This window comes from Colletotrichum aenigma (genome assembly GCF_013390185.1).
Source record: "Colletotrichum aenigma strain Cg56 chromosome Unknown KSG_Cg56_contig03, whole genome shotgun sequence".
Lineage (NCBI taxonomy): Eukaryota > Fungi > Ascomycota > Sordariomycetes > Glomerellales > Glomerellaceae > Colletotrichum > Colletotrichum aenigma.
Genome location: NW_023500909.1, coordinates 2,079,044 through 2,105,335, shown reverse-complemented (window position 1 = coordinate 2,105,335; position 26,292 = coordinate 2,079,044). Strand labels below are relative to the sequence as shown.

Here is a 26,292-nt window from a genome sequence, read left to right as displayed (position 1 = left end):
GGCTGTCGCAAAAGGGAAGGAAAGCAGACGTCGCTTGTTGATAGGTTTCTAGAAATTGATGGCAGCTCTCGAGGACACAGTAGAAGCCAGAAGGTAGGCTCTCCCACATTCTCCAGAACGAGTTTGCATTGCTCGCGATATGATGTCTTGCTGGATGACATAAGTCGACTCCGCGGAGGATGAGCTTCACAAACACAGCTTGTTTCCGCATTTGAATAAAGAAGGTGGTCCGTGTGTCTCAAGCTCGAGATGTGGAGGACGGTGAGGAACGGTGAGGAAGCTGCGGCAGTGCCGCCCGAGGCAGGAGGAGACCCGACATGGAGAGAGGAGGAACAGGCGGCGCGGAGCGGTTGCAACTTGCGGTCCTGGAATCTGGGCAGAGTGAGGCGGATGCGCCTCTCCAGCATCCTCTTCTAACCGGGGAGAGGAAGCCGCCCGCCAGTCACATCACGAGTAAAACTTGGCAACGCTGCAGGTACGCTCAGTACGTACCTGCTGCACTGGGTCACCTAGACCCCCTAATCCTGATGGGGTTAGCACGACCAACTGTGGAAAGTCGGCAGCTCCACAGAGAGTTCCACAGTGTCACGGTCCTATCACAACCTGGAGGCTGCTTTTCCAGAGTGCCAGTCCCGTTGCTGGTGCTGGACCTGGTGGTGCTCGTTTTTTTCATCCTGTGGTGTTGTGCCTGTGCCTGCTCTTGCTCGTTGCTTGGTGACTCGGGAAGCTACCCAAGTTAGGTGCTTGTACCTTGTCACTACTAGCCCCACCACGTTAGCCTCACCAAGGTGCCAAGGTCCTGCGCTACTGCTGTTGCTACCTCTCTGCTGCTGCTGCTGCTGCTGCTGTTGCTGCGGCTTGGGCCTGTGCTCCGAGAGACAACTGGAGCAGCCTCCCGACGGCACTTTCTTCCCAGAACCTCACTTAACCGATCACATCGTCCATCAACCGACCGACTGTCGGGCCTCTTCCGCTGGGCAGCAACGTACCTCTAATTCGCCGGCTATCGCTCACTATCGAATTTAATCTGTTCGTCACGTTTAATCGACAATACGCTTCTACCATCGACCCGTCGGAAACATCGCAGGCTCCGCATCCCTCTGGTTGGGCTGCTAAAACATTCGTGTTTGCGAAAGAGGATCCATCCAAACAAAACAGCCCCAGCCGCCCCCCGAGACCGCTACTTCGAAGTCTAGTCTTCATATCATCGACATCGGCCTTTGTTGCCCACGTCGGCCATGGGAGTGTGTCAATCGTGTTGCGGAGGTATGATGCGGTTCACTGCCACATGCTGCTGACCAGCCAAGCTGATGATGACTGCACAGGGAGATCCCGCGATGGACTCTACGAGCCAGTCCTCGCCGACAGCGAACGGGAGGCTGTCGCCGACCTCCTCCAGTACCTGGAGAACGTACGCGTTTTTCTTTACCCACCACATAGCTGAACCTTCATACTGACTGTGTTTCAGCGCGGTGAAACCGACTTCTTCTCGGGCGAACCTCTTCGAGCTCTAAGCACTCTCGTCTTCTCAGAAAACATCGATCTTCAACGCAGTGCTAGTCTTACTTTTGCCGAAATCACAGAGCGAGGTATGTCGAACATTTTAACCGCCCGAGAAGAGCTTCAAGCTGGTCCAACGAACCGTGCGGTGTAGCACCTGCGGGCGTCTTCGTCTACGTCACCTGCTAATGCCAGTGCCTGTTCCGCAGATGTTCGCGAAGTCGACCGCGATACCCTCGAGCCCATCCTCTTCCTGTTGCAGAGTCCTGATATCGAAGTTCAGCGCGCCGCCAGCGCAGCCCTGGGAAATCTGGCCGTAAACAGTGAGTCTAGCTTCACGCGCCAGGCTGGATGAGCATTACTGATCTGAATCGCCAGCCGAGAATAAGGTTTTGATTGTCCAGCTCGGCGGACTTACGCCTCTTATCAGGCAGATGTTGTCGCCAAATGTCGAGGTGCAATGCAATGCCGTCGGCTGCATTACCAATTTGGCCACACATGAGGAGAACAAGGCCAAGATTGCGCGGTCCGGCGCGTTGGGTCCTCTGACGAGGCTGGCAAAATCCAGGGACATGCGGGTTCAGAGGAACGCAACTGGAGCTTTGTTGAACATGACACATTCGGGTACGTTATCGCCAATACTATCGACAGGTCATTCTCGCTAACATCAGAAAGATGAGAACCGCCAGCAGCTCGTTAACGCCGGAGCCATCCCCGTCCTGGTTCAACTCCTGTCCTCGTCAGACGTTGATGTGCAGTACTATTGCACAACCGCTCTCAGCAACATTGCAGTCGATGCTAACAACCGACGCAAACTTGCACAAACCGAATCGAAGCTTGTCTCTTCGCTCGTCACTCTCATGGACTCCTCGTCACCCAAAGTTCAATGCCAGGCAGCACTCGCACTTCGTAACCTGGCTTCGGACGAAAAGTACCAGCTGGATATTGTGCGGTCTAATGGTCTGGCTCCGTTGTTGCGGCTCTTGTCGTCGTCTTATCTGCCTCTGATCCTTTCCGCCGTCGCCTGCATACGCAACATTTCCATTCACCCATTAAACGAGTCGCCCATTATCGAAGCTGGCTTCTTGAAACCGTTGGTGGACCTGCTGGGATCGACCGAGAATGAGGAGATTCAGTGCCACGCCATATCGACGCTGAGGAACCTGGCGGCCAGCTCTGATCGCAACAAGGCACTGGTCCTCGATGCTGGTGCGGTTCAGAAGTGCAAGCAGTTGGTGCTGGACGTCCCGGTTACGGTCCAGTCCGAGATGACGGCTGCGATTGCTGTTTTGGCTCTTAGTGATGAGCTGAAGTCGCACCTCTTGAACTTGGGTGTCTTTGAGGTCCTCATTCCCCTCACCCATTCTCCCAGCATTGAGGTGCAGGGCAACAGCGCTGCAGCCCTCGGCAACCTCTCTTCAAAAGGTATGGTTCCTACCACCTCAATTAAGGTTTGAATGCTAATTCATCCGCAGTTGGCGATTATGCTGTGTTCGTTCAAGACTGGAAAGAGCCTAACGGCGGTATCCACGGATACTTGACGAGATTCCTCCAGAGCGGCGACGCGACGTTTCAGCATATAGCAATCTGGACTCTGCTCCAACTGCTCGAGTCGGAGGACAAGAACCTCATCCAGCTGATCGGCCAGGCCCAGGACATTGTCGACCAAATCAAGGAGATCGCCAACCGCCAAATTGAGCCTGACAACGAGTTCGAAGATGACGACGAGGGCGAGGTCGTGAACCTGGCACAGCGTTGCCTGGAGCTGCTTGGCCAGAGTGGCTCAAAGTCTCATATCGAGGGCTAAAGCCCTTTTTCTCTTCAGTATGACGGGTCTCGCTTTCACTATTTCGTTCCTCCGCTTCCCTTCTGGGGTACTACTACGGGATCAAATGGCTCGAGGGCTTGGGTTGTAGGTGTTATGGCGTTGATGATTATGCAGAATGAGTTCCGGTCGGTACCTTGCGTGTATTTGTTTTGGCGTGGAAGCATTTTGAAGGAGCGTTTATTTTGGCGAGCCTATTCCTGACGGACGACCCTTTCCGCCGTCCTTAGTTTCAAGGTACGGCATGTCTCTTTAAGAAGGACGACCTAACCCTTTTACTTTGTATTAAGCATTATGGCCCGTCAGTCGGGTTATCCAATTTCCCACGTTACTCGGCCTGTCGCCGGGCTTGATGAACTTTTCCTTAACGCCACTGGCCTTCCTACCTCGTTGTAATTAGGATCAGACCTTACAAGACCAAAAAACAACTCACTATTCGTGATTAATTCTCATCCATTAGTCGAGCAAGCCCTCGTTGTGCCCCTCGTGAGGATGATCCGGTTGGATTATCGGGTTCAATTCTTGTCATCATGGTCGTCTTCTGGATCCACAAGGCCGTTGCGGAATACCTGACGGGTACTCCAGGGCAAATGTCTGGCAATTACCTTGCCCTTTATTAAAGCCAGTGGTACTGGTCCAAACATCCGTGAGTCTCTCGAGAGCTCCAAGTTGTCGCCTACAATCCAACAGTGACCTTGGGGTACCTGACAGATCGTCAGTGTGAGACTTTCGCCAACTTCATGACACAAGCAGCCATACCTGCATCATTTTCTGGGGATAGGCATCGGGGCTTCCCACGAGGACGTAGTCACCTGGCATGCCGATTACGCGTTTGATGCCTTCCGCACGTTGGAATATGGGAATTCGATAATGCACCAAGTCTCCTACAACAATGTTGCGGCCGTAGCGGTAGCGTTTGTCAACAATGATGTGATCACCGGCGATGTCGAACGTCGGCAGCATTGACGGGCCGGCCGCAGGTCCCCATTCGAAGCAGTAACTTGTGAAGACATGGGCAGCGGCCATGGTCTTTCCGGCAGCGAGAACCAGGCGAATCGGATGGCCAATTATGGCTCTCGCCCATGGAGGCAGCATCGCGTCCGAACGGGGAAGCCGTGTGTTTGTTGATGCTCGTCTCAGGCCTGAGAACAGCTGAGGAGTTGAGTGTCACACCCTACGGTGATGAGGAGACCACGGCGAACCCGCCGGCGCGAGAAGTCGGAGCTCGGACCCCACTGAAAGCTCAGCACCGGGACTTGATTGGTGGGGAAGCTACCTACCCCATGCGTCTTCTACAATTTCATCTCTTCGCCTCCCATCATCTGCGCCAGCTCCCACCTACCAAACGTGCTGAAATCAACAAGCAACAACCCGCCTTGTGAGTCAATCGACGATCCAAAGCTCCAAAACGTTTTCAGGAGACGGGTTGCCAGCATGAGGGTCGCACGATGCTTGTTCAACAGCAGGACAGCCCTATATAGGGTGTTCATCTCGCCCTACGAAAAAGTTGAGGCGCTATCACGATGCAGCGCTCTCTCTGCTCCCGCAGCCAGAGTCCTTCCACCCGTCGCCGCGTCGATACCGAACCTTTCACGCCACGCATCTATGATCCATCGATATAAGAAGCGCGGAACGGGCCGCCCAGACGAAAACAAGAAGCGCCTGATAGAAAACGACAGGATCCGCGACAGGAATATCATGGTTGTAGACGAGGACAATAAGCTGGCTGGCCCGTACGCCACTTCAAAAGTCCTGCTATCCCTGGACCTCGAGAAGGAAACGTTGCGACTGGTTTCCCCGGCCCCCTCGGACCCGGGCCCAGACCAGCCAGCCTACGCCGTTTGCAAGATCATAAACATTCAGGAGGAGAGAGCCAGGGTGCGCAAATTGGAGCAGGCGAAGAAACTTCAGGCAAAGACAAACAAGACCAAAGAGCTGGAACTCAACTGGGCGATTGCGTCGAATGACCTCAACCACAAGATGAGGCAGTTGAGGACGTTCCTAACCAAGGGTTACAAGGTTGAGATCTTGATGGCCAAAAAGAAGGGAAGCAGGATTGCTACAGCAGATGAAGCGCAAGCTCTTGTTCAAGCAGTCAGAGACGTTGTGGAAGAGACCCGCGGCGCCAAGGAATGGAAGGCCTCAGAGGGCCAGCCACTTAAGGTGATGAGACTTTACTTGAGTGGAAAGGCTGGCCAGGCTCAGGCTGAGGATGGCTCTGAGGCGTCTGCCGAGGGGCAGTCCGAGACCTCTGCAGAGGACCAGTCCGAGATTTCGGCAGAAGCTTCATCAGAGACTTCGCCTGAGGCCTCACCAGACGAGAAGCAAGCAGCCCCTGCCTCCTGAGCGTTTGATGTCTCTACCACAAGCATGTAACAACGGGCGGAGTCAAGAGACTTGTACAGGAATTACAAAAGGTGGACAGAAACTGTAAGATGGACGATGTTGATCTATAGACCACTAAAAATTATAGAGACTCTGCGTTCTATTGAAACCGACTGCAGTGATTGTGTGGTGGGAGTTTGCCTGGGGCAGATGGGTGACTGAGTACGGATACCTGATGGCCTAAAAGCTCTCATCATTATCAGATGGAATCGTCTGATAACCAAATCTGATTCAATCAGTCAGGACGACCAAATGGCTGCAAAAGCCTTGGGCCACAGGCGTGCTGTTGGATAATGATTGGCGCCACAGCTTGGACGTCATTCCCCGCACGATGCAGTTAAGCTTTAGCGAGCTTTTAGCGCGGGGCACCTAAGGAGTTGCATCCCGCCGCGCAAACCCCTGTGACTCAACCCTCCAAAACTTCTCAGCCTCTCCGATCAGATAACTTCTGGTGACTTGTCCCCTCGGACGCGATCAAAACTACCTGCAGAAAGTCGGAACTCACCTCCTAATCAAATCGAAACCGAAAAATCCACAACCGAGGACGAACCAGAGGTTTTCCATCGACCCTGAGACCAAACAATGGCGACGGAGACACCAAACACCCCCGCGCCGCCGCCGGCCGCCGAGGAGAAGAAGAGTCAACAACCCCAAAAGAAGGGCGATGGCAAAAAGGGCGACGCCAAGAAAGATGCTCCTGCCGATGGAGGAGAGAAGAAGCTATCCGGCGCCGAACTGAAGGCCAAGGCGAAGGCGGAGAAGGCGGCGAGAAGAGCAAAGGCGAAGGAGTCGCAACCGGCACCACCAGCCGGCCAAGGAGCTCAGCAGGGCGGCGATGCGAAGGGAGGGAAATCGAAACAGAGACAAGACGGACCCCAAGGCGTCGGTGGTCCTGGTGGAAAGGGCGGTCCAGCGGGAAAGGCTGTCATCGCCCCTCCCAAGGAGAACAAACCCAAAGTCCCTGAGTGCTTCAGTCATCTGTCTATGGCTAAGAGGATACACATGACGGAAGTTGACAAGGACGTGCACCCCTCCATTCTGGCGCTGGGCCAGCAGATGAGCGCTTTCGCGATCAGTGATAGCACCACGAGATTGGAGGCGACTTTGCTGGCGTTCAAGAAGGTTGGTTTTGTTTGCTCCGAGAAGGTCAAGACTCTCTTTCTCACGTGTGCCAGGTCATCGACTCATACACAACACCTCCGGGCAACACATTCTCCCGCCACTTCACATCACACATTTTGAACCCCCAGATCGAGTATCTCTCGGCATGCAGGCCCATGTGTTTCTCCATGGGTAACGCCGTGCGCTGGCTGAAGCTCCAAGTCAGCAAGATCGATATTGACCTCCCCGACTTCGAGGCCAAGAAGCTCCTTTGCGAATCCGTCGACAACTTCATTCGCGAGCGTATCGAGCTGGCCGACTTTGTCATCGTCAAGACGGCTGCCGACAGCATCGAGAACGGCGAGGTCGTCCTGACCTACGCGCACCACCCGCTCGTCGAGCGCGCCCTCCGTCAAGCTCACGCCGACGGCAAGAAGTTCTCCGTCACTGTCGTCGACGACCCATTTGAGAGCACCGGCCGCGAGCTCGCTAAGAGCCTGCGCGCCCTTCCCGGAGGCGGTGTCGAGGTCTCATACTGCCCGGACCTGAGCGCCATGCGAGCCCACCTGCACGAGACATCGCGTGTGTTGGTCGGCGCGGAGGCCATGTTCAGCAACGGTGCCATGTACGCTCGCGCGGGAACGAGCGACATCGCTATTGCGGCTGCAGACCAGGGTATCCGAGTGGTTGCGCTGTCGGAGACCATCAATTTCACTGAGAGAGTCGCAATGGACTCCCTGACGTTCAACGAGATCGACCCTGAGCAGATGACTGCGGACAGCTTCCGTCTGCTCTTCGACACCACTCGGGATCGTCACATATCTGTTGTTATTACGGAGTTGGGCATTACCTCGCCTGTGTCTGTGCCGGCGATTCTGAGGAAGTTGGAGGAGTTGTAAGAAAGAATAAGGTGGTAGATTGTGTGAGGCAGCGACGTATGTCCCCGAAGGGACACACCGGGTTTTGGGCGCTCCTAGTCCTTGGTTTCTCCCGTAAATAGATACCAATCCATGCGGACTCAGAAAGAGACGCATCATAGACATTAGCTTAGCAAATGCTCATCGCGATTTGAAGAGATCATATCTGGCAGTGAGACGTTGGTGACTTTTACGGCGTCAATTAAGCCTCTCTCAACGCAATATCTACACAGGGAATCCGCTCTCTTTAAGAGAATATCCCATACGGCATCGTCCTAAAAACTTCCAAGGACGCCCCGTGGCACAGTTCCCAGCCTTTCCAGCTTGATACAGGTTCTGGTGAATCCTGAGCCGTCATCATGCCTAAGCTTCTCGAGTGTCGTTTCGTCGCTCTCCCCAATCCTCGAGACAGACGACTCCTTCCACCCTATCTTTTTCTTTCTTTTTTTTTCGGTTCAAAATTTCATCATTGTCGGTAGAAACCGGGTCGTTTCATTGATCAGCCTCCTTGCGCGCCGCTGCCCTTGCGCGCTTCTCGAGCAGAATCGACTTGCGCTCGTTGAGGAAGGCCGTCTGCCTGTCGTCGACGCCCTGGAGCCAGTAGCCGAAGCTGCCACCGCCGACCATGTAGATAGGGTAGACCCAGAGGGACTCCTTGTTGAAGAAGGGGCGCATCTCGATGCCCATTTGCCAGAAGCGGACGGCGAAGCCTGTGGTTCATCCGTCAGCAATGCTATCCTCAATACCCATTTTCAGTTCTCTTGAAAAGGTCGATAGCAACTTCGCCGTCCTCAATGGCTCTCGGAAGCCGATCGGGGTGTGACGGAACGCAGGGAAAGGGCATCACGCACCGAAGCCGCTCCAGAAGGCGATCCTGCCGACCATTGTCGTTGGAGTTGTGAAGGGGTCCGGGAAGGGTTCGGGAGGTGGTCAATTGACGGAAGGGCCGGTTCCGCCGATCGTTAGATAGCTGGTATCTCGGGTTTGGTGGAGCGTCGGGTTCGATTCAATTGACTGAGGTGGTGATGGCAGCTTGGATGAGTGGTCTGTGGTCCGCGTCCCCGGCCGGGCGGGCTGCCCGCTAGGGTCGGCGGAATAATTGCAAATCGAGTTTTTCCGATTCGATCGCTGGGCGAGCACTGGACTGGGGATGTTTCCAGCGCTGTAGACCCTCCCCTGGATGTCAAGACTTTCTTTCGTACCTACCTACCTCCCTAAGGACAGGAAAAAAATTTACCTCACAGGAAATTTTTATAACAAATCATTCGCCTGATTTTGATATAGTATTTTCGGACATTGTCTATAGCCCAAAAGGGCGTCTCCCTACGCACGCCTCACGACCTGAAGAAGTACAGTGAAGCTTCTTAGTCATTAAGATCAGCTCCAGTATTCAGCATCCGATATGGTGTAGTGGCCAACATGATGCCCTCTCATGAACTTGAGAGGTTAGGCATAGCCCCGAGTTCGATTCTCGGTTTCGGAACTTTTCTTTTGCTTTTTCCACCTGTCCTCCCAAATCGCTTTATTTGTATCTCTCTCCCACCCCGTTTTTTCTCACTGAGCCTCCGTCCGCTACCTTGTAATTTTTTTTTTCTCTTTGCAACAACTAGATGGATTCTTGGCACGCTGACAACGTGGGTAAATTAAACGACGGGTATCACTTTTTTTTTTTCCAACCCCCTGAGCAGATTGCTCACATAATACGTAAACATCTATACATACACTTCTACAATGCGCCGCCAACAGCCTGTGCGATCCACATTGCTATCCTGACGTTGAGACCGACGCGGCGTTCAGGCTTAGAGAAGTCCTCGCGTGTGACGCGCTCAGCGTATTCTTGAAGCCATGTTTGCTCTTCCCCCAGACGCTTCTTGAGGTTTTCGTCCTTGGTGAGGATCATGGCCCCCGCTTCCAAGTCATGAGAATAGCTGCGTTTTGTGTAGTTGGAGCTTCCCACGACGCTGATGGACGGGTCTTTCTCCCCTGGCAACGTAATCCAGAGGCCCTTGGCGTGATAGGTCCAGCCTTCGGGCTCACCAACGGTACCTTTGCGCCATTCCTTGAGAACAATGGAGTCGTCCAGCTTGCGCTCGTGGACAGCGCGTACGAAGCGGCGAGCAAGAAGGGTATATGCGCCAGGCAAAAGCCCAGAGACGCCCGAGGAGCCGTAAAAGCCATTAGCCTGCTGGGAGGCTGTAATGACGATGTTATTTTGAGACGCTGTGGAAAGCAGCAGTTTGGTTAATGACGGTGCAGGGTTGAAGTAGCCTGCAGTAAAAGTCCAAGATGAACCTGCGTATTCAGGCAGGGCAAGTGTTGATAGGACGTGTGTGACAGCGGGAAGCTCGGTAGATGTGTCGGGTTTCATCAACTGCGACAGTTGAGCGAGCATATACACTTTAGTGTCTTTGCTCGCATCCTGCGCGGCGGTCTGCCTGGGAGAAATAAGGGCATGGAGAGCGGGAGTGGTTGTGCTGATGAACTGCTTCGGCTCTTCCAGAGGGGAGGGCGCCGGGTTGGACTTTGGCCAAGTCAAGACAAACCCAGCAGGCTCCTTTGAGGGCTCGACGAGGAAGCTGAACCCAGCTACTCCTTGGTAAATATTCCAGAAGTATTCGGTCACCTCTTTTGAGGAAAATAGATGGTAGCGATCTTGACGGTTAGTGAAGTAGTCGTTAGAAAGATTCGCCCTTAACTCTGTTAGCTATCATCTGGAACTGGGAAGGGACATTCATACCCAGAAAGAATGATTTCATCGTCGATGCCATACAGCTTCATATGCTGCAGGCCCCATCCTTCGTTGATGCGCTTTGGGATGTACTTCTTTCTCACTCCGGTCAAGTTGGGGGTGTGGTACATCCGAATCTCAACTCTGTCTGGGCCAAATTCGGTGACCAAAGGCGCAAGCAGGGAGGCACATGATGGATTCGGCTCCTCTCGAGTGCCTCGGAGCGCATCCGTAAGGACGCTCACCTTAAGCTCTGGATTGTTCCGCAGAGCTTCATGCAAAGTCGCAATCTTAAGCTTCATCAGCTGTCGTTCCAGGCCGCACTGTGCACTCAGTGTATCTCACCAGCTCCTTCTCCGTCTTTCCGATATACAGGGTTGACAAGAAGATCCTGCTCTTCGCGCTGCGTATCCGCTCCTATCGCCGAATCAGTCTTCCGCTCCGAGCTCGAAATAGTTCTCTGCGCCGCACACCTTCAGAGTTTCGTAGAAATCGGTAGGTGTCTTGATGATTCGGATCTGGGAGCCATTTATGCTGAAAGACGGCGCGATCTTGTCAAGCTCATTCGCAAAGGGCGCAAGCATGCCTGCTGCACTACCGGAGCTCGAGGCCGCTGGGGCACCGGCGGCGGGCATCGCAAATCGTCGGCATTGCGGTCGGGACCGGGTGACATTCGTTTGGGCGAAAGGGATCTTGAGCTTCGTGGAGCACCGCGAAACCCCGCGGACAATCATGGCGCTTTGATGGACCGAAAAACACTTATTTTTCCTTCGCCACAAGGTTGCGCATTCAAGAAAGAGTTCATCTAAAGAATGCGAACTTCGAGACCCCAAAGACCAGGATTAGTGCATGAAGCTCCGTCATTGGCGGCGGGATTCACCGGCTCCAGCGAGGGAGCCTCTGTCCAATCGCTATTCAGGTTATGTAATCCAAGCTCCACAGCGGTACCTGCGTCGTTCAACCTTCCCGAACGTCGAGCCTTCAATCATCGCCGACGACAGCACAGCTTCTCGAGGTCAATTGACCAGCCGCCGCCATGTCGACCCTCCCGAGAACGATTAGCAACCTGCGCAAGGTTGGAATCAAGGCATGCAACAACCTCCTGCCCCGATCGTGAAGCCGCCACTGACTTTCTCTTGCAGGAATACTTCCGCCAGCTCCTGGTACATCCGCCTCCGAACCCCGATCGCCAGTTGACCCCTCTGACACTCGAGAAATAGTACATTGGTGACACCAAGCACGGACGTTTTGTCGGCGAGGACAAGGCCGGCAACAAGTTCTACGAGAACAACGACGAACTCCCCCGTACGAGACCCCTCCGATATTGCGCAATGGGTAGGATGAAGGCTGACGAAGGGACTGGGTAGTGCGTACACGATGGGTGGACTTTAAGAAGCACGATTACGACTCGGCGCAGGTTGAGCCTGGCTGGCACGCGTGGCAAGGCTTCATGGTCGACAAGCCCCCCACGGAGGATCCTCTCCTCCAGACCAAGACCCGCAAGTGGGAGCGCCCGGAGCCGATTCCCAACCTGACTGCCACTAGAGGAGCATTCAAGACGTTTAACACGTGAGTTTGTCACATTTTCTTCGCGTCTGGATGTGGCGGGGTGCTGATAATTTCTCCGCAGAACGAAGCCAAAGATCGCGAGCTGGGAGCCCAAGGCTGTTGAGAGGCAATGAGCGCTGAAAGTATGGGATGAATGTACATATGCCAACATCGCTCGACGCACTTGCAGACTTTTTTTTACCTTTGTGATCACAGCACTTGCTTGTAGTGTTGCTTGGCGTCCGCCGTTCGACGGCTTGGTCAGGTACCGTCAGTGGTTGCTCAAGCACCAAATGAGTGATGATAGCAACGGGATTGGTACTATTGGGAACACATCGTTCTGATGATGAGCTTCTCGAGATTAGGTTCGCCTCCGACCGGGGCGCCCGGTGCTATTGACACATATTGCTGATAACGGGTATTCCTACCTGCATCGTCGATGTTGCCCAAGGATCCTACAAGAATCAAGTTTCAAGGACAACTCAGCAGCTGCTTAACGAAATCTTCCGTCGCCAGGTTTGAACTCATATCAGAACCCTCGTTTCCATCAACAGAACTCCCTTATGTGAGATGACTATCACTGGGTAATTGTGTTTCTATTGGCTGGGTCGTCTGGTAGAACGAACGAAGATTTCAGGAGATAGGATATGAAAATACTGCGGATACGTTTGCCACCGGCGGCATTCTCAAGCCTTGGAGTACATGCCATCCATGACCGTTTTGATCTGTTGCGACCCTGAAGACACCTACAGAACGCTTCAAGACCTACTTGCTACTGGGTCTGCTAATTCTGCTTGGTTTTCAAAGAGGGTCATCATAACGCAAATTGTCAGGGTTGGATTATTCATTGGAGGCAGCAGAAGGCTGCGGTGACACCTGTTAACTACCATTCAGCAAAACCTACTCTAATCAAAGTCACCGCCCTCATCTATCCCACACACTACGAAAAGCACCTCTTACTCTGGCTTCCTCCCGTAGATAGCGTAACTTAGGAGTGTTAGCCAGTGGAATCATTAGGGCAGAAAAGTACTACAGGGATCGAGGGTAGCTTACATCGGCACGTATGCATGCATGCTCTTGTCTTTCAGTCCGTTCCGGACATCGACCAGGAAGGCCTGCACTTCCTCTTTCTTCCAGTTCAGCGCTCTGGTATAGGCAGCCATGGTCCAACCTTCAATTCCTTCAAGATTATTGTGGAGTGACCAAGTGCCGATGAGTTTATGCTTCGGGTCTTTGGGCCACGAATTCATAGGCCACTTGTACTTGGTCATAACGATATCGACAAAGCCAACCTCCTTCATGACGTCGACCAAAGACGGAATGCTCTGAAACGGCCGGCCCAGAATTGCACATGCCTCTCTCAAAAGCTTACCGCTTTTTACAACGGCGGAGTCAGGTCTCAGCGTGTTATCGTGTGACTGAAGCTGGCCACCAACCTCCAAAAGCTCGAAGTATCCTCCGGGCGTCAGATTACTGAAGGACACTGTAAGCATCTTGACATTGTGGTATAGTGTGGAATCCGAGTGGCTTACTCGAAGGAGTTTTGGGTGTATTTCTGCCAATTCGAAATGCTCGATGTCATGAATCGACTATGGATGTAGTCAAAGGGCTGGGTGTACGTCCATGGTTCTTCAACATCATCGACCTCGAATCCTACGTTCGGTGGAGCTCTGCGAAAGTTTCAGGCAATGTTCATGAGGATTTCCTGCGAAATAAACTTACTCAGCCGCTGGGGGAGAAAGGTCAACGCCAAGAACCTGTGTAAGGATGCGCTTAAGGTGAAACCGATTCTCAATTTACCTCTGCATTGGGGTGGACATCTCCGAAGTCGATGGCCCACAGCCCAGTGCCGGTGCCTAGGTCAAGCACACGGTTGACCTTGGAGTTCTCGTCGTTTGGCGGTGCCAGACCAAGCTTCCGGTCCAGAGTGAGGAGACATAGTTCATGTTGGAGGTCTATCTCAGTGAATTGTTAGCCAAATGACGAAATACATAACATCATCGTCGCATAGGGGCACGTTAGAATCCCACCTAGTCTCTCGGTCTCCTTCTCGTCATTCGGATATTGATATTCTGCCACCTCTGAACTTCAAACACTACATCAATCACAAGCTCGGCTGACCTACGTCCTTCCTTGTACCGATGGTAAGTTCGACCATTCTCAAGTTGGAAGTTCCAAATGGAGCTAGCAATACTACTGGTAGTCTGCTGGGAAGAAGCAATACTCTACGTGAAATGTCATTCAACAGCTCGAATTCGTCAAATGCAGTAGGGCTGACTTACACCACCAAGCTCTGATGAGTCGTCATCGGCGACCTGTGGAAGTTAAGCGCTGCTGATGGAATACGGTAGCAATTCGTTGCCTGCAGATAATATTTACCTCAGCATCATCGACTATAAGTTGAGTCTCGTCAACATGACGAATATCGGTATGTTCACGTCCTGCGGGAGTCACAATGTTGGGCGCGGACATTTTGACGTAGCGATATGCTGCTTGCTTTCGATGAGCTTGGCGTTCAATCGAGGATAGCGAAGTCGGATAAAAAAAAACGCGATCAATTTGTTCTTTTTATCGGTCTAGTTGATGCAGACTCATCTACCCCTCTTCTTAGATGACTTTCATGCACGCCAGAGGCAACAATGCACTTTGCCGCAAAATGCAACGATTTATTGCAGCTTCCCAAGAAGAACACCAAGTCCGACGTGTATCCGGATAGAATTGGACCCTAACCCGACGAACTTCTTTTATGACAAGCTCATAGTTAATTTCATTGGCTCGCTGAACGAGGCGCGCTTAGCCGAGCTCGGGGAAACGATCCGTTGCGTGGGTTCGAGAAATGCTGTTGGATCTACATCCGTATTGAGATTGTTCGGGCACCAACAGAGATTGTACGATAGTAACCCGCTTTGCCGTAGCAAGCTGACGTCGCCTGTGCCGAAAGTAAAGAGACGCAAAGATACGCATGAGCAACGGTTCCCATGTCAGTTTGCTATACTTAATGGCACAATGGCGTGCGTTGAAGATCAAACGGAGAGCTCGGGAGATAGGGCGAAGAAGGTAATAGGTGTTGTATGTTACTCCAGCTGACTTTCTCACACAGGTGAGTACAAGTCATCTTTCCAGCCTCTCCTCTTTCGAAACCTGCCCACCTACTGCAGTACTTGCCATCTCCACTTGTTACACAACAAAGGAACTTGTATGGCATATCTCAAAACTAATTCGTTTACAAATCAATGCGGAGTTGGCCTAGCCCTCATCTGATGGTAATCATAGCGCATCGGCGATGTTAAGAGCTCATGCCGATATTTATACCCTTCCTTCAGAACCCGTTTCCATCGAAGTTTTCGCCGTTATCTTGTGTACTGCATGAGATGTCCTTCTTTACTACGGCTTTCTTCCATGAATGACATAACTTTGAAATGTCAGTAAGCAACTCGGCTGAAGCAGGGGCATTGTAGAAGACAGGGGAAAATACTCACATAGGCCACCATGCATGGATGGTCGTATCCTTGAGCTCCCTTCGCACGTCCACGAGGAACACCTGTACTTCCTCTTTCTTCCACCCAAGAGCCCTAGTGAAGGGCGCTATGGTCCAGCCTTCAATCCCATCTATACTGTTCTGATGTGCCCACATACCCAGCGTCTTGTAGTGCGGGTCTTTAGGCCAGGTGTTTGACGGCCACTTCTCCTTCATGATTGAGACGTCGACAAAGCCAACTTCGCGCATTACGTCGACGAGTGCCGGTATGTCTTGGAAAGGTCGCCCGAGGATCTTGCAAGCCTCTTCCATGTACGTCACGCTCTTGATCATTGCCGCATCTGGCTTGAGGGTCCCGTCGTCACATCCGGGGAAGAGGTCAGTCTCTTGGAGCTCCAGGTATCCGCCGGGCTCGAGGTTGCTGCGTAGCTTCGTAAGCAGATACTTTCACACAGGTCACATCTAACGACGTACTCGAAACAGTTCTGGATGTAGGTCTTCCAGTTGGCGACACTCGACGTCATCATCCGGCTATGAATGTAGTCAAACGGTCGACTGTATGTCCAAGGCTCATCGATGTCGTCAATCTCGAAAGAAACGTTAGGAGGCGCGCTGAAGTTGTTAACGACATGCCATCAAAGAAGTTCCAATGAAGGGCTGCAAAATACTCTGCCTGGGGAGGGGAGAGGTCCACGCCAATGACCTGAACGATGACGTATCAATAAACAGGCAGGTTCTTTTTCACTGGGTGAGGATCATCGAGCTTAGCATACCTCAGCTTCAGGATGCAAGTCGCCAAAATCAATAGCCCAAAGTCCAGTCCCAGTTCCAACATCGAGGACGCGTTTGACCTTCGAACCCTCGTCGTTGGGCGGTGCCAGTCCCAGCCTGTCGTTCAGAGACAGGAAAAACAGCTCATGCTGCAAGTCTATAAAAGCTGTGAGTAAATATAACGAAGTCCATATGGAATATGATTCCAAGCTAAAAAGGACGAAAGCGAGAAACCGGGGCGACAGTACCGAGTCGTTCTGTTTCCCTATCATCATTGGGATAGTTGTATTCTTATCTTTGTTAGAACGTCGCACGAAATCCGGTCTTTGGAGCGGAGGACTCACTTCCGTCCTTGTATTTATGGTATGTTCGCCCATTCTCTAACCTGTATGCAAAGATGGACTCAGTAACACTTGTAGTCGAAGAAGCGATGCTCTGTAATACACTGTAAGTCCAACCGCAAAACTTCGACTATCCTCGCATAACATACGGCGCCGAGATCCGAAGCTGCGTCGTCGGTGGCCTAGAGATAGGTTTGTCAGATCAATCATCTTGATCGTGGTCTGCATGGTGAATCCATACCTCATCAGCAACAAGGCGAGTATCTCCAGCAGCTCGGTTGTTGGACTGCACATTCGGCACAGGAGCCGATGTTTCGGTGGCTGCAGACATTATGGACGAATCAAGATTGCTTCAAGCGTACAGGCTTTCCCAATGTTCTATCAAGAAGGCGGAGTACAGAATAATGCGAGCGAGCGAATGCTGTCTATTTATTCTACGAACGCGGCGCAGTCTATACCCCTCTCCTTGGCCGAAAAGACACCCGTCTGTGTATGCAAGCTGGCGGCGAGTGTGGAAGACGTCGCGTTCTTGGACCCCAACTTCCTGAAGAAAGCAAAGGCCCGGCGATGTGTGGACTGAATCGGGCCATGATCCGAGGAAGGTCACCTGTTGCAGATTGTTGGCGGGCGCCATTGGCTAGAAACACCATGGGTCTGCGTAACCGAGACTGGCAACGCGCTCTGCTGCATATCCTAATCTCGCTGGAACCATTGACCAGCCAGCCTTGTCAGGTCAGAGAACACTGAGTCCGAATTGAGTCCTTACGGACCATACGGACCGCTATGGGTCCGGCAGACGAACGGGGCCGGGTGCCGGTTTAGGGATATCCGGTCAAGGCCGAAATGTTAAGAGCAGAGCCACGATGGCCTACCTTGTGGAAGTTTACTTGGTTCTCCAACGCACACACACTTTGCTGGTTGTGTGAGGCGTAAGCACCTTGTCTGCACAAGAGCTCAGTAGGGTTCCAAATTCCACAACTTACACTAAGTTGCAAGCATAGAAAAGGTGTGAAAACGAGAATTATACCTCTCTGGCACAATATGCTACCTTACTAAAAAGACTTCTCTTCTTTCGCTTTACGGTCTGAAAGTTTTCCTCCTCACCATCCAGCTTGACAGAACCAATACTGCCTGTCAGCTTGATACACCCTCTTCAACTAGAAAGAAGCTCCTCAGTACACACGCTTCAAAGTCATGGCCCGAATTGTTTCTCCCAAAGCCATCTATATCTCCCACGACGGCCGAGTCGTCGATCTAAGTGAGATCCCAGAGGGTGCAGGCCAGACGGCGGACGCTCCCAAGACCGAAGAAGAGTTTGTCATGATTGGTGATTTCTTTGACAACCACACTTCATCCACCAAGACTTCAAGCCCCACCATCCATGAAGTTGAGGAAGACGACCAGCAGGAGAAGGCCACCGAAGACAGCGACAACGACAGCGATAGCGATGAGACCATCGATGCCACCACTACCCTCGCCCACAACCCCTGGTCATCCTTCAACCACGGCACCCGATGGGCGACCCCAAACTTCCAACCGGCAGCACCCAGCTGGGCAACCGTCATCTCTCGAGCCGTCTACATCCTGCTGTCTCCCTCGAAGTGGCGGACCATGTTTAACCACCTTCATCGTTTGGGTGATAATATCAGCATGTTTGACAGGGAGTGGCAGCACGAGGTGCTTAGAAACAACGTTCCTGAGCCCAGCCAGGAGCAGGTGTTCCTCCGGGGCGTCTATGAGCACGCTCGCACGGTTCTAGACGCACAGGTCTCAAGCAAGCCAAACGCGCAGGTTCTGAAGATCTTGTGGGCACAGCGGTATTCCAAGAGGTCGTTTGAGAATATCGCGGCGAAGGAACTTTTATACAGAATGTGGAACACATGCGACGGTGCTTACACAAATCGCAAGAAGCGGGATCAGAGATCATTTGCTGCTCCTGTGTACCGGGTTGAACGAGCGAGCCGAGACGTCTAACAACAAAACTAAAAGCTTCTTAGTCAAATTTTGTGTTGAGAAAGTTTCACGGCCCATCTATCAAGAGGGTACGCAGTAGGATAAACATAGTAACAGCACCTCATCCAGTGCTTCGTCTAGTGAGGGGATCGCAGTGTAGTCAATCAAGTATTATCCCGAGAATCTGATGGCGTGGTGGCATATTTGCCGTTGTGAAGAGTCTTATTTTCTGCTTTCAGCGTAATCGTGCCATCATGTAGACTTTGGTTTCTCCTCAGCCAACTCAGCGAAACCCTTTTCCTGGAGTTCCAAAGAGCTGATATCAGGCACAAGTGGTGTCTCTGCTCCTTCCTGTGCCGCCAACTTGGCTTCACCGGCGGCCACCCCCACCTCGGCACCAGCATCGGAGCTACCGTCGCTGAAGTTCTGCCACGTGGACGGGTTGATCTTGCTAGGATTCGCCTCACCCTTGAAATGGTACCCCCTCGCTCTCGGCCTGGTGCCGGTTCCTTGCGGCAGCTCCGCCTCGTACGTGGCCACAAACTTTTCCGATACCTCCTCAAACTTATCGGAGCCCACCTGCAGCGCCGCCCGGATGCCGGCAAAGAAGTTTGTCAGTACCTGGTGGTTGTGGATCTGCAAAAGAGTCCAGCCGAGCATTTCCTTTGCGTTCAAGAGGTGGTGGACGAAAGCTCTGTGATGCGTCGTGCAGGCGTAGCACTGGCAGCCCTCCATCAGGGGTTCGAGCGCCGTTTCGTGGTCTGGTTGCCACATATCGATACCGAGAGGTTGGATGCCACCATCTGTCGGGGGGAAAGTGAAGGTGAGCGCCACACCGGCGTCGGAGATGGTGTTGAGGAATGGGACCGTCAGAATGTCTACTCCAAGAGAGACCTGACGGAGGATAGCTTGCGGTGTTTCGGGAATGTGCAAGGACAACCGAGGGAGGTGGACCAAAGGCTTGTAGTTCTCCTCGATATCAGGCAACAGGTCAATGTCATATATGGCCAGTCCTGAGAGCGAGTCGACAATGTCGTCTGCCAGATGGCTAAGGTGCTCCCATTGGATTTGGTACGGGACGGCGAGAACCGGCGCAAAGACCGAAACATCACGCTCCTTGAGCCTCTCCTGCCTCTTGGGACCCAGAAAGACGTCGGTCCACTCCTCAGTCCGTTCGGCCATGCGCACAAGCTTCTTAGACGGTGGCATGCTGCTCGTGTGGAATAGATCAGCGGGCCCGATGACGATATCGGGCCTGAGTGTCTCGACAGCGGCGGAATAATCATCAATAGTGAGGTTCTGGAAGCCGGTCGAGGTGAAGATGGAGATGGTCTTGTTCCTGTTCCCTACTGGCGTTTTAATGGCCGGGTTTCGCCTTGGAGCTAGGACAGTTGCGATACTATCTGGCAAGCAGGTGAAGGCGTGCAACGGTCTCTGGTCCCCTGAAGGTATTGACAGTGCGGAAGGTTTCTTCTTCTCGATGACTGTGATCAGTTAGCTTTGCGGTACATGCAGGATATCGACGATAGACTTGCAGTCTTCGAGTGCCATGTAGGTTGCTCCAAAGGATGTGTGCTTTGCGAGGTTGTCGGGGGTGATGTGAGGGACAACACCTCGTGAGCCCGTCGCAATGTAGTTGGGCGTCTCGATGGGCCTTCGTTTGGGGAGCACTAGCCTTCCCAGACGAGCTGCCGCCGCACCGTCGGCGGACTTCTTTAAAATATCGAAAATCATGTCGTCCTGTTTCCTCGCCCCGTTCCAGGTTGTAGCATCAGACATTTTGGCACATCACCAACTCCGATTTGCCAATGAGTCAACCTCGGAAGCTCAACGGCACTAGATCTTTAAAGTCTTTGCTGAGACCTCGGAGCGTTTCTACCGTAACCAATGAATTTTTCAAGGGTTTCGTTCCTCCGCGCCCAGATTTTGTGGACTACTTGCCAATATTCGTCGTTTCGCTAAATCGTCAGTTGTGGTGTTTCTAGTGCAATGAGTGAGAGAAAACAGACATGGCAGCCACACATGGAATGGAGTTCAAGCCACACGAGCTATCAGGGACGAGGCTTGGTCGATGTGGCTGGAGCTTCCCTGGTCAAGATGGCAGCCGGGGTTTGGGGAAAAAGCTCGGGCGGATCCGAGTGAGGAGCTGCTGCAGGGGCAAAGCAACTCGGGCCATGGCAGACTCAACCAATCATGACACTTGACTCTTGTTACTACGATTCACTCACGGCAGGGGGTTTCTTAGACTTTACGGGGATTTTGAACTGGGTCTAGTTCCCTTGCTGCTTTATCCATCTTTGATGTCATATAAGTTGCTCAGACCTAACGGCTCGGCCGGCTTGCACAATCCGGGGCCTTTTGAACGCCTTGACAAATAAGACGATCCTAAGAGAACAGTGCATCTGAACGCAATTCTTGGCAAAGCCCGAAGATTTAGATGCCTTATTCCACTTTCCAGCTATAATCATCTTGATTACTATATCTTCAAAATGAATCAAACTAAAGGCAATTGAAGTTTTATCTCAACCCCAAAAACTTCGTTGTAAATGTCCATACATATACCTCTTCCTTTGGGCAACATCTCAAATGGGCTCATCCCTAGGCTCAATAAGTACCTCGTTGACAGCAACATGCTCTGGTTGGCAGACCGCATAGACAATTGACGACGCAACATCCTCGGCATTCAAGACCTTGGCGCCCGAAGGCTCGCCGAACTTCTTAAGGGCCTCGGCGTCCGTAGACATACTGAGCAGATCCGTAGCCACATTTCCGGGCTGGATCGAAGTCACCCGCAGACCTGTGCCTGCGGTCTCCAGACGCAGACTCTGCAGGGTGGCTTCGACAAAGAACTTGCTAGCAGAGTAGACACCGAGACCCGGGAACACCTTGCGGCCAGCGTCTGACGAAATGGCGACAATATGGCCCTTTCCACGACCGAGCATGCCGGGCACAGTAGATGACAGGCAGTGCAAGAGACCTTTGCAGTTGACGTCGACCGTACGCTCCCACTCTTCGGTGTGGTTGTTGGCCATCATGGTGAAGTACATGACACCGGCGCAGCTGACGAGAATGTCAACCGGTCCAAGCTTCTCGGTCGCCGTCTGCATGAGCGACCCGACGTCTTCCCTCTTCGTGACGTCTGTCTTGTGAATGAGAACCTTGCCTCCAGTGCCGGCAAGCTTGGCCTTGACACCTTCCAAGGCCTCGGTGCGCCTTGCCGCGAGAGCGACGTGGGCGCCCTCCTTGGCGAGACCAGCTGCGACGGCTGCTCCGATGCCAGATGAAGCACCAGTGACTACGGCAACCTTGCCAGCAAGGCGGCCCACGTTAACTCTGGATGCCGCGCCGTTGACGTTGGCCCGACGCGGCGGTCTTGAAAGCCATCCTCTAGCGTAGAAGTGACGAGTGTAAGTCTCAAGCAGATGGCTATCGATCTTAGGACGATCCAGCTTGTACTTTGCCAGGACAGGCGCAGTGGCATCGTCCTTGAGGACAGTGACGGCCTGCAGAGTCTCGGCAGTGGGCATACCACCGCGAAGAATGTCAACGGTGAAAGGCACGTCACCAGCAGCTTTGGTGCCGAATCCTCTCTTCTTGGTCCAGAGCTCGACCCAGTCGTCCCATGGAATCTTGGTTGTTGTGTACCCAAGCTCCCGTAGGCTGTCGAAGATGTAGCTGGCCGAAATTGGGGCGGGATCGCCAAGGTGATAGACCAATTGGTTGGGGTCGGTATGATTGGCGAGTGTTGTAATAGCAGCGCTCACATAGTCGACAGGGGTCATCTCTGCGAACCAGTTGTCGATGCCTGGTGCAGTCTTGAGCTGCAGAGACTCGACAATCAAGGCATTGAGCAAGTCCCAGGCGTTGGTAGACCCTGTCTTGCTATGGCCACTGATTGTACCTGGGCGGTAGACTTTACAAGGCATGCCGCGGCGAGCAGCCTCGTAGACCAGCTTTTCGGCTACCCACTTCGTCTGTCCATAACCATCGATGAGCTTCTCGGGGACATCGTCAATGTCGACCATGGCGTCTTCGGACCATCCGGCCACAGACGGTGTCAAGACACCGTTTGTGGAGATGTGGTGCAGGGTGGCACCGCTCTTAGATGCGATACGCAAGATTTCCCTGGTGCCTCCAACGTTGGGGCTTCTCAAAGCAGCGTAGGGGTAAACCAAGTTGACAGTTGCAGCAGCGTGGATGATGACCTCAATTCGGGAGACGAGCTCGTCGTAGACGTCGGGTGCAAGACCGAGATGCTCTCGAGACAGATTGCCGGGCAGAATCTCCATTCTGTCAAGCATAGAGTCGTCCCAGATACCCAGATCGATGAGGTTCTTGCGGACTCTGGCCATACCTGCAGGCGCAGACTCCTCTGTCGGATCCGTGAATCGGACTAGGCAGATGATGTGCGCGGCGGTAGTCTCGATGAGTTGCTTGAGAAGGAAGGCTCCGAGGTAGCCGGTAGCGCCGGTAAGGAGCACCGTGTCGGCATCATTCAACTTGCGCATAGGAGTGCCGTTGGACTTGATGTCCTTGGGAAGCTCACAGTCAGCCCGGAGAACGGCGGGAAGATCAGACTGAACTGCGGCAGTGTGACCATCGCGAGCATCACGAATTGCCTTCAGGTGACCCTCCAGAGTCGGGTTACCCGCAAGAGGAGCCAATGGAACAGGGAATCCGAACTCCTTGGTGAATCGATTCGCGAGGTCCGCCAGCACAAGAGAGTGGCCGCCGATATCGAAGAAGTTGTGCTCTTCCGTGATGGCAGTTGCGGGCATGTTGAGGGAAGTAGCCCAAAGCTTCTTGACGGTCTCCATCTTGACCTTGGTATTTTGCTCCTTGTCTCCGTTGACGGCAACCTTGGGGGTTGGGGGTGGAGGCAAAGCCTTGAGGTCGACCTTGCCGGAGACTCCGTGGGTGGGAAGCTGCTCCAACTCAACCCAGAAAGTGGGGATCATGTACAGAGCCAAGTGCTCTGAGAGGATGCGCCTCGCGCCTGGGCTGTATCCAGACTCGTCGATAACGACATCTGCGCGGCCTCTCTTGTCTTCATTATCCCGCACCACATAAGCTACCAACTGCCTCTCGAGGCCGTCACCGTGAGAGGAGACAGCGCAATCGCGCACAGCCAGGTGCTTCACGACGGCATTTTCAACGGCACCGGGCTGAACGGTATAGCCACGCGTCTTGATCATGCCACCGGCTCTGCCAGTGATCTCCAACAACCCATTAGGAAGAATGCGGGCGAGATCCCCCGTCCGGTACATGCGGGCACCCTCCTTCTTGTCGAAGGGATCTGTGTGGAATGCCTTGGCTGTCGTCTCGGGCAGGTTCAGGTACCCACGTGCAAGGAGGTCTCCACCGACGTAAAGCTCGCCGCTGATGTTGTTGCCAACGCGGTTACCATCCTCATCCATGATGTAGATGTGCTCCGGATCCATAGGCGGCCCCACGGGGCAGACACGGGCCTCAAAGTCAATGAACGTGCTAATGTCTCCGGCCGCAACCTCGTGGGTCTCGCTGGCGCTGTAAACATTGAGCAGTTTGGTGTTGGGCAGAGCCTTCATTGCTCGACGGCACAAGTCGGTGGTGACAACTTCACCGTTGAGCCAGAGAGATCGCAACTCTGTCAGGCGGCTGCCCAAATGCGGGTGACGAGACAGAACAGTAGCCAATAGAGTGGGTGTCATAAGAGTGTCTGTAATGCGCCGGGACTCAAGCAGGCTCACAAGAGCTGTCGGGTCATAGCTAGCACAGTCTGGAATGGCAAAGACCGTCGCGCCACGCAGAAGGGGCCGAAGCATCTCCCAGACAAAGAAGACATTGCAGGCCACCCTGTCGCCAGGTTGAAGGTCGCTGAGGCCAAATCTGAGGTCGTATGAGCGCACAGCAGCTCTGTGAGGGTTGGCGATGCCCTTAGGCTGGCCAGTTGTACCGCTCGAGTAGGACACAAATGCCAAACGCTCGAGATCATCGCTGGCGGGCAACGGAGGGAGTTCTGACTCCTTGTGTCCATTGACGGCTGGCTGGCTAGGCTCGTCATAGGCGATGATGGGCACATCAGCCTTGATGTGGTCGACATGCTGTTTTTGAGTGATGACTACTGTCGGCTTCGCATCTTCAATCACATCGCGCAGCAACCCGGAAGGGTATGCCAGCTCGAGCACCAAAAAGGCCCCGCCTGCACGGAGAGCAGCCAGAGAAGCCACAACGTAGTCGGCACTCCGGTTCATGAGAATGCCGACGAGGTGGTCCCGGCCGACTCCATATTGCCGGCGCAGACGATCAGCGAGAGTCTGCGTTTCTTGGTCCAACTCGGCGTAGGTGAGAGTGCGAGTCTCATCCTCGAGAGCCACAGCATCTGGGGTGGCTTTGGCCTGCTGCTCAAAGAGGGCAGCGAGGTCCTTGTTGATGTCGAGAACAGGCATTATTACTGTTGGCGGGATATGTAGGGTATAAGGTAGGCCAAATACAAGAAGATAAGGTAAGGTATGAGGAAACGGTGGTCACTCCCGGGATACACGATAAGAGAAATAAGGAGGTAAATCAACAGACAGTGTGCCCAGGAATGGTGTAGCAAGGTTGCAAGTAGTGTAGAGGCAAAGATTTAGGTTAAGCTCTAGGACTTTTATGAAGTGCCGGAAAGCTGCAACGTTCAGAGGCTGGGAAGGAAATTGGTCACGAGACCAGGTTGCCAGAGCTTTTTTCCAACTCTAGTTACCTTGAGGGAAGGCGAGAATACCTGAATACAGAGGAAGATCCCGGGCAAAAAGCAAGTCAACAAAAAGGAAGGACATGGTGGAAGGTACCTAACTGCCTGGGTTGCTTGGCTTTCGCAAGTCCCCTACCCGCTAAGAAGTCCCTCAACAAGTCAGGGACCAACCAGCGAAGCACATGCAAATGCGATAGTCGTCACGAAGCGTTCATTCATCAGTCTGGGGAGGCGAGAGCGGCCCATAACACCCACCTCCAGTGGGGGAGCGGCCAATCAGAAGCTAAGTGACAGAGTTGACCGGCTGGGTTAACTGGGTCAAGCTGGATGGAAGGCGAAAGAAACCCGGGGTGTCGGCGTCGTTACCGTGTCCCGGCCGACTCCAACGTAGAGAGCAGCGCGGGAAGGCGGTTGTCGCAGTTGTTCGGTACCCTAAGGCCGCCAGACGGGCTGAGCAGGCGTCTGGACTACTCCGAACCTTACCCTAAGCAACTAGGCGACGTAGGATGCCTCAATTGGCCGGTCCAGGCCTGGTTATGCGGTAAAAGGGCGTAAGGGGGGTACTTGGGATGGAAGGCGGGCGAGGCTTTAACACATGCAAAAAAGTTGCAGACGATGTCGGTGACGAAAAAAGTTAACTCGCGTGGGGTCCATTGTTTTCTCTTGAGCATGGGTAATTTAAGCTGAGTTGCAATTGTCAAATTAAAGACAGAGTCAAGCACGAAATCGACCCTTCATGCGAAATGACTCGCTGGTTGTTGAGGAGCCCCGGTTGCGTGCTACCTCTGTGGCTTTGTTGCGGGCGAGTGTCGGTCCGGTGAGTGGCTGTGAGATGACATAATCCTGTCAGGGTGTGGCTTGTGATTGATGTGGCTGTGCGAAGCTCCGAGATCCGACCATCGGCTGTCGGTTGATTGAGGAAAGGAAACGTACCGAAGCAGCGCCACCCCTAAAGCAGCACTGGGAAAAAGATACGTACTCGGCGCGTTATCGCCGGAACCACTCTATCGCCACGCGAGACGCATGGACCAGT

The 26,292-nt window shown here is 53.3% G+C and overlaps 12 protein-coding genes across 12 annotated transcripts; 5 read left to right on the top strand and 7 right to left on the bottom strand.

Annotated features, from left to right (window-relative positions):
* Positions 1-1,238: 1,238 nt before the first annotated feature.
* On the top strand, positions 1,239-3,307 carry VAC8 (Vacuolar protein 8; the record flags this gene model as incomplete). The annotated part of the gene is made up of 7 exons (XM_037319803.1): positions 1,239-1,266; positions 1,326-1,411; positions 1,469-1,589; positions 1,710-1,823; positions 1,879-2,124; positions 2,176-2,925; positions 2,976-3,307. 7 exons carry the CDS (start codon positions 1,239-1,241, stop codon positions 3,305-3,307), a joined length of 1,677 nt encoding a protein of 558 aa, XP_037181586.1.
* Positions 3,308-4,063: 756 nt separating this feature from the next.
* Positions 4,064-4,420, bottom strand: imp1 (Mitochondrial inner membrane protease subunit 1; the record flags this gene model as incomplete). The annotated part of the gene is made up of 1 exon (XM_037319802.1): positions 4,064-4,420. One exon carries the CDS (start codon positions 4,418-4,420, stop codon positions 4,064-4,066), a length of 357 nt encoding a protein of 118 aa, XP_037181589.1.
* Positions 4,421-4,759: 339 nt separating this feature from the next.
* CGCA056_v004546 (Translation initiation factor IF-3) lies at positions 4,760-5,671 on the top strand (the record flags this gene model as incomplete). The annotated part of the gene is made up of 1 exon (XM_037319801.1): positions 4,760-5,671. The coding sequence occupies one exon, from the start codon at positions 4,760-4,762 to the stop codon at positions 5,669-5,671; it is 912 nt and encodes a 303-aa protein (XP_037181588.1).
* Positions 5,672-6,292: 621 nt separating this feature from the next.
* On the top strand, positions 6,293-7,710 carry tif224 (putative translation initiation factor eIF-2B subunit delta; the record flags this gene model as incomplete). Its single annotated transcript, XM_037319800.1, has 2 exons — positions 6,293-6,832; positions 6,886-7,710. 2 exons carry the CDS (start codon positions 6,293-6,295, stop codon positions 7,708-7,710), a joined length of 1,365 nt encoding a protein of 454 aa, XP_037181591.1.
* Positions 7,711-8,220: 510 nt separating this feature from the next.
* CGCA056_v004544 (uncharacterized protein) lies at positions 8,221-8,613 on the bottom strand (the record flags this gene model as incomplete). The annotated part of the gene is made up of 2 exons (XM_037319799.1): positions 8,221-8,438; positions 8,580-8,613. 2 exons carry the CDS (start codon positions 8,611-8,613, stop codon positions 8,221-8,223), a joined length of 252 nt encoding a protein of 83 aa, XP_037181590.1.
* An 841-nt stretch (positions 8,614-9,454) lies between these two features.
* Positions 9,455-11,091, bottom strand: PGS1 (CDP-diacylglycerol--glycerol-3-phosphate 3-phosphatidyltransferase; the record flags this gene model as incomplete). Its single annotated transcript, XM_037319798.1, has 4 exons — positions 9,455-10,418; positions 10,466-10,746; positions 10,802-10,873; positions 10,930-11,091. The coding sequence occupies 4 exons, from the start codon at positions 11,089-11,091 to the stop codon at positions 9,455-9,457; spliced, it is 1,479 nt and encodes a 492-aa protein (XP_037181593.1).
* Positions 11,092-11,492: 401 nt separating this feature from the next.
* Positions 11,493-12,138, top strand: N7BM (NADH dehydrogenase [ubiquinone] 1 alpha subcomplex subunit N7BM; the record flags this gene model as incomplete). Its single annotated transcript, XM_037319797.1, has 5 exons — positions 11,493-11,531; positions 11,599-11,619; positions 11,677-11,761; positions 11,824-12,025; positions 12,087-12,138. The coding sequence occupies 5 exons, from the start codon at positions 11,493-11,495 to the stop codon at positions 12,136-12,138; spliced, it is 399 nt and encodes a 132-aa protein (XP_037181592.1).
* An 822-nt stretch (positions 12,139-12,960) lies between these two features.
* Positions 12,961-14,476, bottom strand: tdiE-12 (putative methyltransferase tdiE; the record flags this gene model as incomplete). The annotated part of the gene is made up of 8 exons (XM_037319796.1): positions 12,961-12,991; positions 13,058-13,477; positions 13,537-13,674; positions 13,727-13,761; positions 13,805-13,959; positions 14,130-14,229; positions 14,287-14,319; positions 14,384-14,476. 8 exons carry the CDS (start codon positions 14,474-14,476, stop codon positions 12,961-12,963), a joined length of 1,005 nt encoding a protein of 334 aa, XP_037181595.1.
* A 1,003-nt stretch (positions 14,477-15,479) lies between these two features.
* CGCA056_v004540 (Secondary metabolism regulator LAE1) lies at positions 15,480-16,925 on the bottom strand (the record flags this gene model as incomplete). The annotated part of the gene is made up of 7 exons (XM_037319795.1): positions 15,480-15,903; positions 15,957-16,094; positions 16,151-16,185; positions 16,256-16,410; positions 16,598-16,688; positions 16,744-16,776; positions 16,836-16,925. 7 exons carry the CDS (start codon positions 16,923-16,925, stop codon positions 15,480-15,482), a joined length of 966 nt encoding a protein of 321 aa, XP_037181594.1.
* Positions 16,926-17,788: 863 nt separating this feature from the next.
* On the top strand, positions 17,789-18,568 carry CGCA056_v004539 (uncharacterized protein; the record flags this gene model as incomplete). Its single annotated transcript, XM_037319794.1, has 1 exon — positions 17,789-18,568. The coding sequence occupies one exon, from the start codon at positions 17,789-17,791 to the stop codon at positions 18,566-18,568; it is 780 nt and encodes a 259-aa protein (XP_037180671.1).
* Positions 18,569-18,799: 231 nt separating this feature from the next.
* Positions 18,800-20,326, bottom strand: CGCA056_v004538 (Queuine tRNA-ribosyltransferase accessory subunit 2; the record flags this gene model as incomplete). Its single annotated transcript, XM_037319793.1, has 2 exons — positions 18,800-20,031; positions 20,161-20,326. The coding sequence occupies 2 exons, from the start codon at positions 20,324-20,326 to the stop codon at positions 18,800-18,802; spliced, it is 1,398 nt and encodes a 465-aa protein (XP_037180672.1).
* Positions 20,327-21,129: 803 nt separating this feature from the next.
* On the bottom strand, positions 21,130-24,975 carry lgrD (Linear gramicidin synthase subunit D; the record flags this gene model as incomplete). Its single annotated transcript, XM_037319792.1, has 1 exon — positions 21,130-24,975. One exon carries the CDS (start codon positions 24,973-24,975, stop codon positions 21,130-21,132), a length of 3,846 nt encoding a protein of 1,281 aa, XP_037180677.1.
* Between the last annotated feature and the right edge of the window lie 1,317 nt (positions 24,976-26,292).